Genomic DNA, 17,505 nt, shown 5'->3' with positions numbered 1-17,505 from the left:
TAAAAATAATATTAATAAAACAATTTGTTGTATAAAATAATAATAAAATAAAATACAAATAAATATATAAATTTAATTTCAAATTTAGTAATAAGTATATTTTTATACTTTATTGTTAGTGAATATTAAGATTTTACAATTGTATTTTTGTTATAATTATGTAATTAATTGATCTTACTATCCATTTTTGGTCCAGATAATACACTTCACTGAAAAGTTAAGAGAACACACCTCCGAAAAGTTAAAAAAACACACATCGACCCTAAATCATTGATCTGATATATCCTAAAAATAATTTCTTAAACAAAACATCTAGTAAAGCCGGTGTGAAAACCTCTACCTTAAGATTTTGGCCACTTACCGACTCTACTGCATGAAAATACTTGTAAAAAAACTCTGTTGATGTAGTCAACTGAAATCTATGTTCACATCAATGGTTTCTGCATCGAAAGCCTCACTAATTTCTCCTGTGTGTCCATTGCTCTTACTGGTACCAGTCACAGATCTGATAAGTTCCAATTTTAGCTCATGAGCATTGACTTCACCACTGCATTGCAGTGCCCCAACTTTCTCCACTGGCTATTGAACTAAAGTCCTGTTTATATCCATATGCAGCTATAAAGAAGAAAGCCCAGATGGCTTTGCAGGGAAATGGGCAGTTTCCACTGTGCTGCAAGAATGGCTTGTCGTGCCAGCCCGATTGGCCCGCCTGTCCGCCATTAAAGCTGCCATTCGCAGATCCCATTAATTCAACCCCATCCCATTCAACAACAAGCCCCGATTTCTCGATTCTGTTGATGGTAATATTAGGCATGTTAGCCACTGCCTTTCTAGTCATAAGCTATTACGCCATTGTGGCCAAATGCAGCTTTTGCACCAGTTGGGATAGCCATCAAGATCCCAATACACAGCTTCCCCTAACAGAGCCAAGGGATCGTAATGACGATGGGCTGGATGAATCAGTGATCCGATCAATTCCGGTCTTCAGGTACATAGAGAAAGAGCGTTTTATTGAAGGGACTGAATGTGTGATCTGCTTGAATGAGTTTGAGGAAGAGGAACCCCTTCGGCTCGTGCCCAAATGCAACCATGCATTCCATCTTATCTGCCTCGATTCATGGCTAGAATCCCACTCCAACTGCCCCCTCTGTCGGGCTAATATCATGGATCCTGGAATTGAATATACCCACTTCATAGGCAACGAGATTTTGATAACTTCCCCTGATCTGCAAAATAATATGAATGCAGAAATGGCGTATGCTAACCAGTCTGGATCTGGAAACGAATCTGCTACACTGGATGTTGGCACAAGCATGGGTATCAATATTAGGGAGCAGAAGGATAATGAGATAGACAAAACTCCAACTCCAGTGCCCAAAAGCTTAAAACACAACAGAACATTCAGTGATTTTGCAGGCAATATGCAGAGATCAGAAGTTTATCAGGAAAAACAGTTGTGTGAAGAACCATTGCAGGCAGTGAGGAGATCATTCTCAATGGATTCATCATCTCATAGATATTGCATAGATCTTCATCAGCATGATGAAGTGATGTACAGTGCTAGTGCTGGTTCAAGCAATATTATAAAGAGGTCCTGTTCTTTGGGAACAACAGAGGTAGATCAAATGCCATTCTTCCTCTATAATCATAACAGTTGCCTAATCCATTAGTATTGATGTGAGATGCTTGGGAACAACAGAGGTAGATCAAATGCCATTCTTCCTCTATAATCATAACAGTTGCCTAATCCATTAGGATTGATGTGAGATGCTTGGACTGATTTAATCAGGAGCGTTTCAATTGGCTAGGGAAATTTTCTGTGAAGAACACTGATGGTTTTCTGAGAGTTGTAAAGTTTTGTTTTTTTTAATATCCAAAGGAATAAATTTCTTCGGGTTTGTGCCTTGTTTTTTTGTACTAAACCCATGTGCCTTGTTTTTTTGGTATTAAATCCATCACAAATGGGAGTATTTGAACTTTGGATCTCTTAATTTTCACAGATTTCACATTATTTTATCACTAATTGAACTGCCCCAAAATTGTAAGTTATTCTGGATTAAAAAAAATTACTTTTTTTTTTATCAATAAAATAACTAATAAGTTTGTGTTGTGAGTTTCTTATATATTCTTGCAACATCTATGTTTCAAATCTGTATACAAAATCCATAAAATTTGAATATACATATTTCACAGTCTATAAGCCCAATGATATTATCAAACTATATACTGTCAAATTTAAACAAATACATAATCTAACCATAGAGTTGTCATTCATTTCTCATCTTATCTGCAATTAATTATAACAAGTATTTCGTACAGATTTTTGACCTAACTTGTCTGACAAACATTGGATTTGACTTACCGTGCCAGAGTTTTGGAGGTTAATTTATCAACGCATTTCACCAAATTTGAGACTACCATTGAAATAGTATATGTGAGGTGTGACCTGTTCGACATATACAATGGTGCATATGAGTAACAATATTTGCACAAATTTAAATAATTATATATATTATTTTGGGAAATATATTTTGGGTGAGTAGTTCGAGTGTTTAGATTGTAATTTATTTTTTCTTTATTTTTATTTAAATTTTAAAAGAAATATTAAATTATTTGAAATAAAATTTGAGAAATTTTTATTTATATAATTATTTTAATATAATATTTCTTTTTTATTTGGATTTAATTTCAAAAAGACATATTTATTTTTTTAATAAAACTTGAGACAGTTTTATTTACACAACTATATCAATTCAACCTCTTCCCTATATATTCTTAAAAAAATAATTTCATTATTACAATTTTTTTATAATATTTTATTAAAATATTTAATTTGTATTTTATTTATATATAAAATAATAAATAAATCAATAAATATTATCACCATAATCATTTTAAAAGTTCATTTAAGAATTTAGTCAAAGCAAATCCTCATATAAAATGTTTCTCAAAAAGCAATCGTGTACCATATATGTTTCAAATATGTATACAAAATTCATAAATTCAATATATTTCTTTATTTGATCTCAAAGCAAACATGTACCCAAGTAGTTAGTTCTTCTCAACAACTATGCACTACAACTTTTAGATCTACAAATACTTGTGAGAGTGAGAGTTGCCTCATATAGAATCTCTGTCGAAAGCAATTATATACCATATATATTTCAAATGTGTATATACTAGTACAACCACATTAAATTATTTGTATCTACAATTGATAAATATATATAAAAATAACTATTGCAACAAAAATATTATTATGAACTTTGATGTTACTTAACCCTTAAAAATCTGTTTTGATAAAAAACAAAAGGGTTGAAGAGTTTCTATCCTTTACAACCAAGATATAAGGCAGTTTGTCTAAAATTAAGTATGCTTTGAAAATCTCTAAGAAATTAAAAGTCAAGGCGATCTAACAAACTCTCTATGACACTACAATGATTAATAAGCATTCACTTGAAGCAAATGTTGAGCATATTCCCTTGAGAATCAATTTAGACTATCAATTAAAAAAATAAATCAGCAAATCCTTATCCATCTTTGAAACAAAAAACTTTCAGCTAAAAATCCAAAAATTCAATATATTTCTTTATTTAATCTCAAAACACACATATACCAAACTAGTTAGTTCTTCTCCACACCTATTCACTACAACATTTAAACTTATGATTGATTTATTGTAACAAAGCTTTTATATTCAACTTATTAACGCTACTTATTTACTCAAGGTTTACATGAAAAAAAGAACACATATTCAAAATTGCATAATAATAATTTATATATTTTTGTGTATGCAATTATGTGAGGTAAATCAAATTGAAAAATACATCATAAATATAATGAAAACCAAATGAATATGATGTAGTTTCTCCTTTATTTTTAGACCTAAATTATAAGAGGCAGAGAAAGATTGACTTAAGTTATAATAAGCATTAATATGAATGGTTGTTACAAGGTGTTTTTCTTTGTTTCTTTTTCTTTTTATGTCTAAAAAATTTTCACTCATTTACTTTTCTTATATTTATTTTTCTTTGCCTCGGGTCTTAATATTTAACATTTTATTATAGATGGTAAACTATTATTGAGGTGCTATTTGGACCATTAAAAAACTCTTGAGGGATAGAATCATTTCAAAAGGTTGCAAACTTTGTTTCCAAAGTTTTGAGCTAAAATGACCGTTTATTATATGAAAAAAGTTCAAAATTTTTGGAACCCCAAATCACCAAAATACGGCTAGGTTGTATTAGTCCATGGCTCCAATTTTTTACTATAGAAAGTACCAAAATAGATGACAAATTATATAATGATCCATTTATGATCAAAATTCAATCCCATGTGTCTCTTTTATATATATCTTGAAGGGATAATTGAGTTACTTCTAACATATTGGTAAATTGAATGTTGAGGTCCTACCCTAACCTTCCTGGTTATGGGTATTTATGATTTATTTAACTAATGTGGAGGGTCATCATTTTTTAATAAGGCCTACTAGGTAGTTCATGTATAGCTAATTAATTTAAAGAGTTTTCTTTATGGAATAAGGACCATTAGGTAGTTGACACTCAATAATGATGGGACTAGCAATGGTTGGGGTTTGCGTAGTGATAAATATTTATAGAGGTAGAAAGTTATTTATTGTTTTGTCAAGATATCATTATGTCAAAGAACTACTCATTTAAGGTTACTCGATTGAATAGGAAAGTGAATCATGCTCCCCTAGTGGGTTATGAGAAAGGCAAGAAGCCTTCAATGTATAAAATTTGCTAGAATTTGTGTGATGCATGACAAAATTTGGTCATGACACTCATTATGAATCATGATGGTACATATGCTTGGAACATTGAGTACATGCAAGCTTGTATGATACAATCAACTGCATGATTGAATGTCATGAAAATAAATAGCTTCTAATAATTTTGAGGGATTGTTAATTAGTGGAATGAGTGGCATGAATCCCTCATTCTACAAAGCAAAGTGGATGCTAATTAGTCATGAATTTAGAGATATGTATCTTTCAGTTTTGACCATTTGGTTGTTGGAATAAATGTTGGAATGCATTATGGAATGTTTGGAATGCCTATGATGCAAATGCATAATGCAGTGGTAGCTTCATCTCAATATAGTTTTAAATCAATTGAAATTGATTGAATTATTACGTGTATAATAATTTTGAGATCACTTCAGGAGATGCTATAAGTCTTGCAATGAAAATATTTTATGTATTAACATTTATCACTGCTTGGTTGACTGAAAGTATAGATTGCAGTTGAAATTGCCTTGATTATGATTTAATGAAGGTTGAGTAATATTATATGAAAGAGTCAAACATCATGAGAAGAATTTCTTATTTATGAAATATGATTCTTATATGAAGCGAGTTTTGGAAAGAAAAGAAAAAGGAAGAATCCTTGATTTAAATTATTATGATTAATCTCATGGAAATCATATGCATGTGATACAAATGAGATGATGATCTATCCTAGAAGTATAAATGATGGTTTTGAAGCTGAAAATCCTAGGGACAAGGTCATTGTGGTAACATTGGAACCATATGACATACATTGATCACCATGAGTTATGTTATGACAAATGTGTTGTGTTATTTAGAGCAATCTAAAGGGATGCCTTGGTTGTAAGACTCCATAAGTCTCGAGACTCTTCTTGTGCGAGGAAGCCTTGTCAAGGAATGGATCACTCGAGGAATTGGGAAGGTAGAGAAGATGATGCCTGAACTTGAAAGGTGTGTGACTACAAGGAAGGTGAGACTTGAATGGATTGATTTTGAAAGATTCATGTACATACTCATTGAGATCATGAATGCATTTGGGTGTGTCCAAGAAAATAATGCACTAAACTTGTTCCCTATGGAAGCCTTATGAAGCAATGGATAACCATGCAGGAATGCGTTGGAATGTTAAGAGGTCTAGAGGTAACTAGACCATGAAAAATGAATGGCATTTCTCGAAGTGGAAACTAAGGACATGGAAATTATTGCTAATATGAAAGTGACATATCCCTTCTTCTACATAGAATGGTTCTACATATAGTAGACACCGAGGACGATGTTCCTTAAAAGGGGGAGGGCGTGTTGAATTTTGTAATTATGGTCGGTCTTCATAATGTATATTTTGATCCTTAATGTATTTGTAGCCATGTTATTCATGCTAAAGTTAAGAAGGAAAATATTAAAGGACATGTTCTTCATGTAAGTTGTAAAAGAGAAGAATTTAAATTTTTGAATTTGAATATTTTGGCTCTTAAAATGTCAAGCCGACCTAGCTTCATTGTGGCACCCATTTTGCCAACAAGAGTTGTATAAATAAGTGTGACTCGGTCTTCTTCAAGGGAAATTCACATCATCTCATCAAGACTTGGTATCTTCTGTGATGGGGACAAGAAAGAAGGTTGAATACATCTCTACTTTTGTTGAAGGACCACATTCTTGAGGATTTATCTCCATGATTGACATTTTGTTGAAGAACTGAATTCTTACTCTGTGGAAGAACCAAATTTTGAGGTAGGAAAAAGGCCTTATTCTAAGTAGACTTAATCAGACACAAACTTTGTGGGTAGATAACTTGACTAGGAGGCTATTGGACAAGGTTTGTCCAAGTTTCTTTGATGATTACTTTGACCTTGTATATGATTGGGATGTGTAGGTGTATCTCTATTGGAAATAAAGAATTTCTCTAAGGAAAAAGTTGTTGGGTTTTTCCCGATGTGAGTTTTCCTAGTGTAAACTCGTGTGTTCTTGTGTGGTTGTCTCTTTATGATCCTCTAGCATTTTTCTTTTACTATTGAAGTTCTGTGTAATTATTTTATTTTTAAGAAGAGTTTCAGTGTAAATCACATGTAGAAAACCTTTGTCGACGCATTTCGAATCAACCAGTGTGGTTCATCGTCAGGACAAGTTGAAGAGTCAGATCATGGTTGCATATTTTATGATGAATAAATATAAGAAAAATATCAATCTAAGAGAATCATACGAAAAAATTATCAGATTAGAGGACTCTTGAAAAATCAACATGGTATTAAAGCTTGGGTGAAAGAGCAACCCTAATTTAAGGAAAAATAAGCCCTAATCCAAGCCACAAGAAGACCTAATCCAAATCTTTGTAGAAGGGTCAAAGACCAAAGTTTCATTTCGGTTATTGGTGGAAGAGAACCATGACTCATTCATGCTTTTGTGAGAAGGCCAGAATTCTAAATTATGTTGAAGAATTTCTGACCTCAGATCAAGTCTCTATTCGAACCTCAGTTCAAACCACAGGAGAAGCCTCAGTAGGCCAAAAAACCTCAAATGTATGATGCAAAGATCTCTGGGCCTAATTCAAAAAATTGAGGCTCCTTTGACTAGGTCATAGATCTAGCTTGATCAAATTATAAATTTTGTTCCAAAATTATGTTATTAAAAAAGACCAATTTACAATTATTTTGATTTATGATATGAATAGGTCATGAATTTACAAACAAGTAGACTACAACTTTAATTTGATATATACCTTGGCCATTTGATGATATCATAGAGATCTCTCAGACCAATGATGATTTTGTAGGTGAGCCCACTCATCCTTCTAGTGAGAGGATTATGATTTTCATTACCAAGTCCTTTCACCTTTTATTTCAAAATATATATATATATTCTCACGTCCAACAACCCAAAAACACCATGCACTTTTGATGAAAATGCTAATTATATCCCATTTGAGAATTTTTATGCAAAGCTCAAAAAGTTACGTGAAAGCAACTTTTACTTAAAAGACTAATGATTAAAGGCAATATAAGGGGACTTTAAACATTAAACGTATTTGTTACTTGAAAATTACCCACATGTGTGAATGCATAAAAACATAAAAGATCTACACGCAGATGTGATTACCAAAATTGACCCAACGAAAAAGAAAAACCCTAATGGGACCCTTGAAGCTGCCCTCTCAAAAGAAAAACCCTAATGGGACACTTTGAAGTTCTCCTTTTAAAATAGACCAAACGAAAAAGAAAAACCCTAATGAGACCCTTTGAAGCTCCCCTTTTAAAACAAACAAGCATTCCACATGGTGTGCAACAACCAAGAAGCACACGTAATAATCTCCACGTATTTGCGCGTCAAACGCGGAAATAAAGTTTGCAGGCGTAATTTAATCACGATGTGAAAACCTTTTACCGTACGCTTGTGCCAACTTCCCCGCCTCTCACCCACATGAAAATGGAGACCTTAAAAAACTGTGTTCATACAGTCAACCGAAATCTATGTTCACATCAATGGTTTCTGCATCGAAAGCCCCTCTTATTTCTCACTGCTCCACTCTGTTCTTGTATGTACATTGCTCTTACTGGTACCAGTCACAGATCTGATCAGTTCCAATTTTAGCTCATGAGCATTGACTTCACCATTGCTGTGAACCCCAACATTCTCCACTGGGTATTGAACTAAAGGCCTGTTTATATCCATATGCAGCTATAAAGAAGAAGGCCCAGATGGCTTTGCAGGGAAATGGGCAGTTTCCACCGTGCTGCAAGAATGGCTTGTCGTGCCATACAGACTGGCCTGCCTGTCCGCCATTAATGCTGCCATTTGCAGATACCATTAATTCCCCCCCATCCCATTCAACAACAAACCCAGATTTCTCCATTCTGTTGATAGCAATATTAGGCATACTAGCCACTGCATTTTTAGTCATAAGCTACTACGCCATTGTGGCCAAATGCAGCTTTTGCACCAGTTGGGTTAGCCAACAAGATCCCAATACAGAGCTTTCTCTAACAGAGCCATGGGATCTTAATGACGATGGGCTCGATGCATCAGTGATCCGATCAATCCCGATGTTCAATTACACAGAGAAGGAGCGTTTTATTGAAGGGACAGAATGTGTAATCTGCTTGAATGATTTTGAGGAAGAGGAACCCCTTCGGCTCCTGCCCAAATGCAATCATGCATTCCATCTTATCTGCGTCGATTCATGGCTGGAATCCCACTCCAACTGCCCCCTCTGTCGGGCTAATATCATGGATCCTGGAGTTGAGTATACCCAATTCATAGGCAACGAGATATTGATAAGTTCCCCTGATCTGCAAAATAATGTGAATGCAGAAATGGCTAATACTAACCAGTCTGGATCTAGAAACGAATCTACTACACTGGATGTTGGCACAAGCATAAGTATCAATATTAGGGAACAGAAGGATAATGAGATAGACAAAACTCCAACTCCAGTGCCCAAAAGCTTAAAACACAACAGAACAGTCAGTGATTTTGCAGGCAATATGCAGAGATCAGGTGTTTATCAGAAAAAACAGTTGTGTGAAGAGCCATTGCAGGCAATGAGGAGATCATTCTCAATGGATTCATCATCTCATAGATATTGCATAGATCTCCATGAGGATGATCTAGTGGTGTATGGTACTAGTGCTGGTTCAAGTAATATGATAAAGAGGTCCTTCTTGTTCTTTGGGAACAACAGAGGTAGATCAAATGCCATTCTTCCTCTATGATGACCATAACAGTTTCCTAATCCATTAGTATTGATGTGAGATGTTTGGATTGATGTCATCAGGAGCATTTCAGTTGGCTGGGGGAAAATTTATGTGAAGAACAGAACACTGATGGTTTTCTGAGAGTTGTAAAGTTGTTCTGCATAGAGAAATTTTCCCTTTTTTCTTTTCTCAGTAGGATAACAGATGGGTTTGTGTTGTTTTGTACTATATTCTTGTATCATCTATGCTGGTTTTGTTCTATATTCTTGAATCATCTATGCTTCAAATCTGTACACAAAATCCATAAGCTCAATATAGTTTCTCACAGCCAACATGTTTAGTAGTTGTTGTTTCTTGTCTTATCTGCAATTAATTATGACAAGTATTTCCTACAGATTCTTGACATAATTTGTCTGACAAACATTGGATTTGACTTACTCTGCCAGATTTTTCTAGTTTAATTGATCAACGCATTCCACCAGTTTATTTGATCAACGCATTCCACCAATTTATTTGAGATTGCCATTGAAATAGTATATGTGAGGTGTGAACTGTTCAATCTTAGCACATGCAATGGTGCACAACTCAATGGGAGTAACAATATGTAGCATAAATTTAATCTAATATATGTACGCTATATAATATTTTGGGAAAGATGTCTTGCCTTTTAGTAATTCGAGTGTTTGTGTTCACTGTGTTCTCTTTTTCATTCCGGTGTAATTTCAAGAGATATATTTGCCTAGGTGTAATAAAGCTCGAAACACCCTCATCTAGACAACTATTTCAATATAATGTTATTAATATATATATATATTGATATTCTTAAAAAAAAATTCAGCTCTTATTATTATAATCATTTTTTATAATTTTATATTAAAAATATTTAAATTATTTATATATAAAATAATACAATAAAAATTAACACTGAACTTATTTTTAATTTTTAAAATTTAATGACTATTAAAATCATCTTAAAAGTTCACTCGATAACTTCTTTAAAGACTTGAGCGAGTTAGAGTTGGGTCATATAGAATCCCTCTCAAAAGCAATCATGTACCATATGTATCCTTCACGTGTACACATAAGTCATATATTCAATATATATTTTTATTTGATTTCAAAACACATATCACGTAAATAATTAGTTTTTTTATTATTACTCTTTGCCTCGTGATGGATTATAGTTTTTGTTTCATGGTCAAAGTGCGTTGACTGAGTATTATTTTATTGTGTTTTTGTAATTTTAATAAAAGTTTCGGTAAAATGTTTAATATCTCTATTTTCCTATAAATTAAAAAAAAAAAAAAAAAAAAATTTGCAAATCTTATTTTTAATTTTCAATTGATGGAGTGAGCTCTAATGAAACATAATTCCTTTGGTGGAAGACATTTTTTTCGTTATTCGTCAATGCCTAACAATTCATTTTAAAATAATAATTAAAAAAAACTAATTTCGTGAGTCGTCATTTTGTTGGTGAGTGCACATTGACACTAAGGGCGTTATGTTATTGTTATGCCCAATGATGCCATAATTGACATGGTCGTAGGTTCTTTTGTATAGGGGGGAGTGGGGCGCTAAACAAATCTCCAATTAATATTATTATGTTTCCTTGTGCAGTACTTTAATTGTACAGAGGACGAGGTATGTGTAGGAGAACGAGGGTGCAAAGGGAACTTTATTCCGCAGCGACGAAATTAATTCTAAACTCTTTTCCATTTGAAACTTTTATAGATTTAGCTATGTGAGAGAGTAGTTGCATAGATCTATGAATCTGTACCAAATGAAGGAAGTGCGGGAGAACAGGGATGCAGAGGGAATTTTATTCCGTGGACATGTAATTAATTTAACTATGAACATAAACTTTAATTTGCAATGTACAATAATATTTCACACTTGTCTATTACATACAATAATATTTCACATTTGTCTATTACATACATACAAATTTGCTTAATATACAAATTGATTAAGGTATGATTGTTTCGGTCAATAAAATTTCGATTCCGCTTTCGTACTCTGCATAATGAAAATGTTCAATGCCCTTTGACACTGCATAAAATTAAAACAATTATCTTTAATGCGGTAAAAACATTAATTGTTGAACATGCATGGCAAGTAGCTTTCAATTTGCAACATTTAGTGCAAAGAACTAAGTCATTTGTCGAGTGCATTGAACGTGATATATAAGGACATTATATCTTAATACTTAAACTATACTATTATCTACCTAATTAAGATATATAAAAGGCAGGAACGTTATACTTCTGAAAATGTAAAACTCTACCGTATACACTTTCCGGCACACCCTTTCTACCTACGTCGTTTCTCCTTCCTGTGCATATTATGAAATTAGTCCATGTTATGCAAAGAATTGAAAGATTGCAAATCCATAACGATGTGCAAAGAACAGGGTATGTGCGATAGAGCTAGTGCAAACACAAAATTAATTTTAAACTCTTTTGCATTAAAACTTTTATAGATTTAGCTGCCGGAGAGAGTAGTTGCATAGAGATATGAATCTGTGCGGAATGAAGGATGTGTGGAGGATGAAATATGTGAGGGAGAACGAGGGAGGAAGGGGGGACATTCCTTCAATTAGTAGCGTGACACTTACAACAAGACAAGTATTGCTAGTGCGTTTATATTTTATTATTTCATTAAGTTGTTTTCCATTTAAAACTTTTACATATTTAACTGTGTGGGAGAACAATTGCATAGAGTTGTGAATGTGCGCAATGAAAAATGTGCGGAGGATGGGGTGTGTGGGGGAGAACTGGGGTGCAAAGGGAACTTCTTTGCATAGGCACGAAATTAATTTTAGACTCTTTTCCATTTAAAACTTTTACATATTTAGCAGTGTGGGAGAGCAGTTTAGTTTAACTAGGAACATAAACTTTAATTCGTAATCTAATAGTCATAATTAGAAAAAGCGGTTTGTAAATTAGAAATCACGAATATTTTACATTTGCCTCACTAGTGACTATAACATTTCCTCGACATCAAAGTGCGTTGAATCTATATTATTTGAGTGTAACGAAAACTTTCATCTACAATGTTGTGGTTTTTTGGATAAATTTCATATTGACAAATTTCTTGGCTAAATCAACACATTGAAAATTGTTAACTAAACTGGAGCGCACACACACACACATATCTATTATTAAATAATTGAATGATGATTACAATTGTGGGAGACCCTGGCTTAAATACTACCTTGGGTGTCTCTTGGTGAATGGGCTGTTGGAAATAATACTGAGAGAGGGGGTGAATCAGTATTAGCAAATCAATAACTTTTTCTTTTCATATTCATATTTATATACGCTACTTCAATGAATGTAACTCGTGTGTACACGCAACTGTATTTCAAGCAACCAGGGTATATCCAGCAAACTTATGATTTAGTTAATTCACCATATGTTGATCTTTAATCAGTGCATCAGTACTTCATTAACCATATAAACAGTAACCATGTGCAGTAATATCAGAACAAACCATCACACATAAGAAACACACATGAACACCAAGATTTAAGGGGAAACCCAATGCGAGACAAAAACCACTTGTTGTTGTCTTCTTTTAATATAAGAAAAACTTGTTTACAATCTTATACTGGTGCAAAATCATACCAGTACGCAAGCACCCACCTGCAGAAGGCTACAACATTCTCTCGTTCTACAGCTTCTACTGGAAGGGAGCTACAACCCCTAGCTCTTGTACCAGATGATATGTTTACTAGTACGTAGGCGCCGACCTACAGAAGGCTACGACCTTCTCTCTTCCTCCAGGGACCACGTTTCATAAATTTTCAGACTGGATACTCCTGAAACACAACACCACAATCTGAAGGCCACGTTTCATCTAATTTTCATATTGGACCCATCAACAACATTGAAGCTCAAAATTAATCACCACTGCAATACAACCATCAAATACATCTGCATTAACCAATCATTGAAACTCAATCATCAATCTTTGAATCACCCACAACTGAATCAATGAAGGCCCATCATCACTGAAGCAAATCACAATTAATCAATCTGAACATTCAGAGTACTGTAATCAAAACACAGTCACCAGAGCAGAACCCAGAACTCTGCAACAACAGCCAGAACCAACTGCAACTTAAAATATCATATTTCATAATGTATATGCCACTTAGATGTGTCGAACCAGCGTGTATACGTGCTTTTACCAAAGCCAACCAACGTACATATTGTTAGCCTCCTATTGCAACAGTGTTTCATTTTTCATGATTGACATTTTTACATGCCAAATATGTCATACTTTGCAAGCTGTAGTGTTCCATATTTCCAGAAGAGACCAAAGAAGAAAGCCATGAAGTGTGCTAGTCCAAATGCCATTGCTGATTCCAATTTTGATGAGCTGTTCCAGTTTTGAAGAGTTTTCATTTAAGGGAGGTCCAAACAGTTTAATTTTGGTCTCCCTAGGTTTCAATTTCCTGTTTTAGAATATAGAGAATGATATCTGTCCAAACAGTTTAATCTTGGCAGATTTGTAGATAGGTAGAGAATCATAGGGACCCAACTGTTTAATCTGGGCCCTGGCAAAAATAAGTGCAGATTTAGATAGGAAACATTCAAAAGAAAAATTGTAAATCTGGGTCTGCAAGTCTAAGTGCACCCAAACCAAAAAGAAGAAAAAATGTTAGGTGAGTAGGCCGGGTAGCTAGCTGTGAGGTTGCAGAATGGTGATTTATGATAAATTTTGTGTTTTGAAGTGTTATATCTTTACAGATCACAGTGTAGGCAGTTTTGCATTCACAAGAGCTCAAAGGTGGACATCACTAACTCCCCTTTCTTCTAATTCCCTAAATCACTTACTAACTTCCCAAAGAGGTCAAGATCTGCTTGATTCCTCTTAGTTTCATCATCATCCATATCAGTTGCCTTGGTGAAGATCTGCTTCACTCAAGGATTTTATTTCTTTTCAAGGTCTTTTCCCCAAAATAGCCTAAGGTCCCTGACCTTAGCGCCTGCTGATCACCTTCATATTAACTACTAACAGTATTATATAACTCCCTATCAGTTTTCCCCTTTCCCCTACTAAAACTTTGTATATAAAATTCCCCTATGTAAATATCCCCCCCTGGCAATATAGCCATATTCTTTCTAAGTCAGGGAAAGAACAGTCCATCTAGGGCTGCTTTTAGCCCATCCGTGTCCAAGCAGGGATTAATCTGACACCTAGCCAGATTAATAACCTCTCCCCTAGCCCTAAACCTTCAAAAAAACCCTCTTTCCGCCCCTAAACCAAAGTTCTGTGCATAAATCATTAAACCCGCGCGCAAAAAACCATGATTTATCCCTTATCCCTAAGCCCCAACTGTAAATACTTTAACCGCGCTCATTTTAAACCCATAAAACCCACTAAACCTAAGTTTTAAAACCCTACCGCCGCGCCGCATTAAATTTGGAATATCCCGCGCATATTCCCTACCCGTATACCCCTGCCGACTTACCATCGCCGCCAGCCGTTGGGTCATCCGCCCCGCAAATCTACGGCTGACAGGTCCTCCCATCCCCGAACCGCCCGAAGCTTAGCGTCCGGGAGATGGGCGGTATTACCCGCCGTACTCCCGCCATGCATCAAGCTCTAGGGTGTGGCGGAGCCCCTCCCCCCAAAACCACCCAGGCGCTAAGGCGGTGCGCCCAAAACCGCTTACCGCCCTCCCCTGTGACGTAAGCCCCACGTCACCTGTCGCGTCACCCCCCTGCCACCGTACCGCCGAGTCACCAGCCACGTGGCTTCCTGCCACCGTACCCTGCGATTGTACATTCCACGTCACTGTCCGTACATGATGACGTCACCCGCTGACGTCATCCTGCCACATCATCATGGTGACGTCACCTGCCGTACAACGTCCTGTCATACTGACGTCATTAGCACTTTTTTGGTGCGAAGGAGCAAAAATCACACTTCGGAGCCCCGGAATCAGTTTCTGAGACAGTTTTTGATGAGCGATTTTTTGGGCCAGAATGGGGAATCTTCAGGGAATCTTTTCGTTTTGCAGCCCCCAGGAAGCCCGAAAGGCGCCGAATGAACCATTTTTCTTCACGAAGCACTCAGAAAGGAGCAGAAAACAGTTTTGAAGGAAACAGAGGCCGAACAGCGGCCATTAATTTGTGATTAGACCCACAGCACGTCAGAACAGCATCGGTTTATTGCCAAAGAGTATCAGAGGAAGAAGAAGAGCCAAAGAGTATCAGCCGAAGATTTTTTTTAGGGGCTCGAAGCACCTGAACATTGATGAGCCCCCCAGAAAGTCAAATCAAGAGGCGTAAGCCCATCCTTGCCCTCAAATCATAGTTAAAGCTTTAAATGCAGACAGACAGCAAAAAAGCAGAAACCCATACACATTTATTGCAGGAAACACTGCACCAAGCCGCCAAGGACTACATCATTTACTCAGTTTTGATATGGCAGCCCTGAGCGCAGCCCGAGATATTTTTGCATTTATTTCTGGATAGGATTAGGTTAAGTAATCATCTTTCTTTCAGACCTGTTTAGGTCAAGTTGTAATAAAAGCAGTTGTAGAGAGTTTTTCCCTATATATACCGCCCTCTACATTGTTTCAAGGGTTGGAAAATTGAGAATTTTGACTAGAGACTCGCATTGTATAACTGAGTTTTTCTATAATCAAAGATTGCTGAAAGCTTGGAGAGCAAACTGTCTGTTGTAAATGAATGTTTTTGGAGATATGAAGATGGAATTCTTGTGCTGCAGCCTGAAGCAATAAGTGCATCTTACCTCTGTTTAATGTTTACCACTATTTAAATAGCAGAAAGAAAGAATAGCTTAGAATTTGTTTAAATACACTCTATGCTCAATTTCTTCTATTTCTTTATGTTTTCCTCTGATTGAATTGGTTATGAATATGAATTCCTCCTGGCTCATGTTTACCCCGATTCAGTTGTGTTGGCCAATTATTTAGGGATTCTTCACTGCCCCTAGGTAGAGCTCTGTTACCTCCATCTGTTAAGCTGATTGAGAGATTCTTAACTGCCTCTCATTACTTAACATTCTTTCCATCATTTAAACCTGAAATATTGTTTCATGCGCAGCTATCTTGCTCCATTTTCCCTCTCTTGTGACCGAAGAAATGCACCAGCAGTTCTCCTCCTCAACTCCACACCCAATGGTTTGAAACTTCCAGACTATGCCTTGCCTCTCTGTTTGAAAACATCAATTTTCCCACCAAAAACAAAACAAAACCCTTTGAACCCAAAACCTAGCCTAAAATCCTTTTTAACAAAGTTAAATCATAAAGAGAGAGCCCTCTCTGATTGCAGGTTGGCTAGAACCTGCAGTCCAAAGTTGGTCTGTGGTTACCTCGGCCGTATCCTTTTCTGGATCTTAAGGACAACCTGAGTGATAACATAATGGCGACTCCACTGGGGAACTTCCTCAGATAGTTTCACAAAGAAGGTAAGAAAGCTTCGCTGAGACCATAAATCAAACTTTCCAATTGCTGTTTATCTCTTAAAACTACAGATGAAGCCTGAGCGTCAGCTAGGAAGCCTTTGAAACTGTTTTTTGCTTTGCATCAACAGGAGTAAATAAATGCTGCTTCAGTCAATCTTCATGCTAGTTTTAAGTTACAAACAAGCTGTCCCATATTTTAATTAGTCCCTTGTCGATTATAAAAACATTCCCAGGAAAAATACCCAAAAAACAATTCGGAAGCTGGCTCCCAAGAAAAATCCGCGATATACTAGATCAAATCCAGATCCCAACCCTCCAGCTGTTTTTGAAAACCCTTACATAATCCCGAAAATCCTAAGGAAGCAAGAAAGACAGGAAAATTTTGCTGATTTGAGCCCTGAAACAACTTACCCTAGCAGTATTCCGACTCCTGTCAAGGTTTTGTTCCGTTCAACCCCTATTTCCCTTAGTTCATCATCTACATCTCGTAGTACTCCTTCCACACCTTCATTCACTGTACATACTAACACTACTGTTGTTTCCAGTGTTCCAGTTACTCCTGTGATCCCCGTTACTCCAGTTGTTCCA

General features: G+C 35.7%; 2 protein-coding genes across 2 annotated transcripts; both read left to right on the top strand.

The window, feature by feature from the left end:
* Positions 1-812: 812 nt before the first annotated feature.
* Positions 813-1,670, top strand: LOC149147630 (RING-H2 finger protein ATL52-like). Its single transcript, XM_089441900.1, has one exon. The coding sequence runs from the start codon at positions 813-815 to the stop codon at positions 1,668-1,670; it is 858 nt and encodes a 285-aa protein (XP_089298026.1).
* Positions 1,671-8,091: 6,421 nt separating this feature from the next.
* LOC149147629 (RING-H2 finger protein ATL52-like) lies at positions 8,092-9,806 on the top strand. The gene has a single exon (XM_089440508.1). The coding sequence runs from the start codon at positions 8,479-8,481 to the stop codon at positions 9,490-9,492; it is 1,014 nt and encodes a 337-aa protein (XP_089296634.1). The 5' UTR covers positions 8,092-8,478; the 3' UTR covers positions 9,493-9,806.
* Positions 9,807-17,505: the final 7,699 nt, after the last annotated feature.

The sequence above is a fragment of the Pinus tabuliformis genome, chromosome 9, assembly GCF_031772625.1.
Source record: "Pinus tabuliformis cultivar Carrire ecotype Pingquan chromosome 9, CPIR1, whole genome shotgun sequence".
Lineage (NCBI taxonomy): Eukaryota > Viridiplantae > Streptophyta > Pinopsida > Pinales > Pinaceae > Pinus > Pinus tabuliformis.
Note: the sequence above shows the minus strand (reverse complement) of the source record. Positions and strands in the feature narration are given on the sequence as shown.

What these genes read in the sequence shown, in the direction of transcription:
- LOC149147630 (XM_089441900.1), top strand. Translation starts at nt 813, where the DNA reads ATGTTAGCCACTGCCTTTCTAGTCATAAGCTATTACGCCATTGTGGCC.
- LOC149147629 (XM_089440508.1), top strand. Translation starts at nt 8,479, where the DNA reads ATGGCTTTGCAGGGAAATGGGCAGTTTCCACCGTGCTGCAAGAATGGC.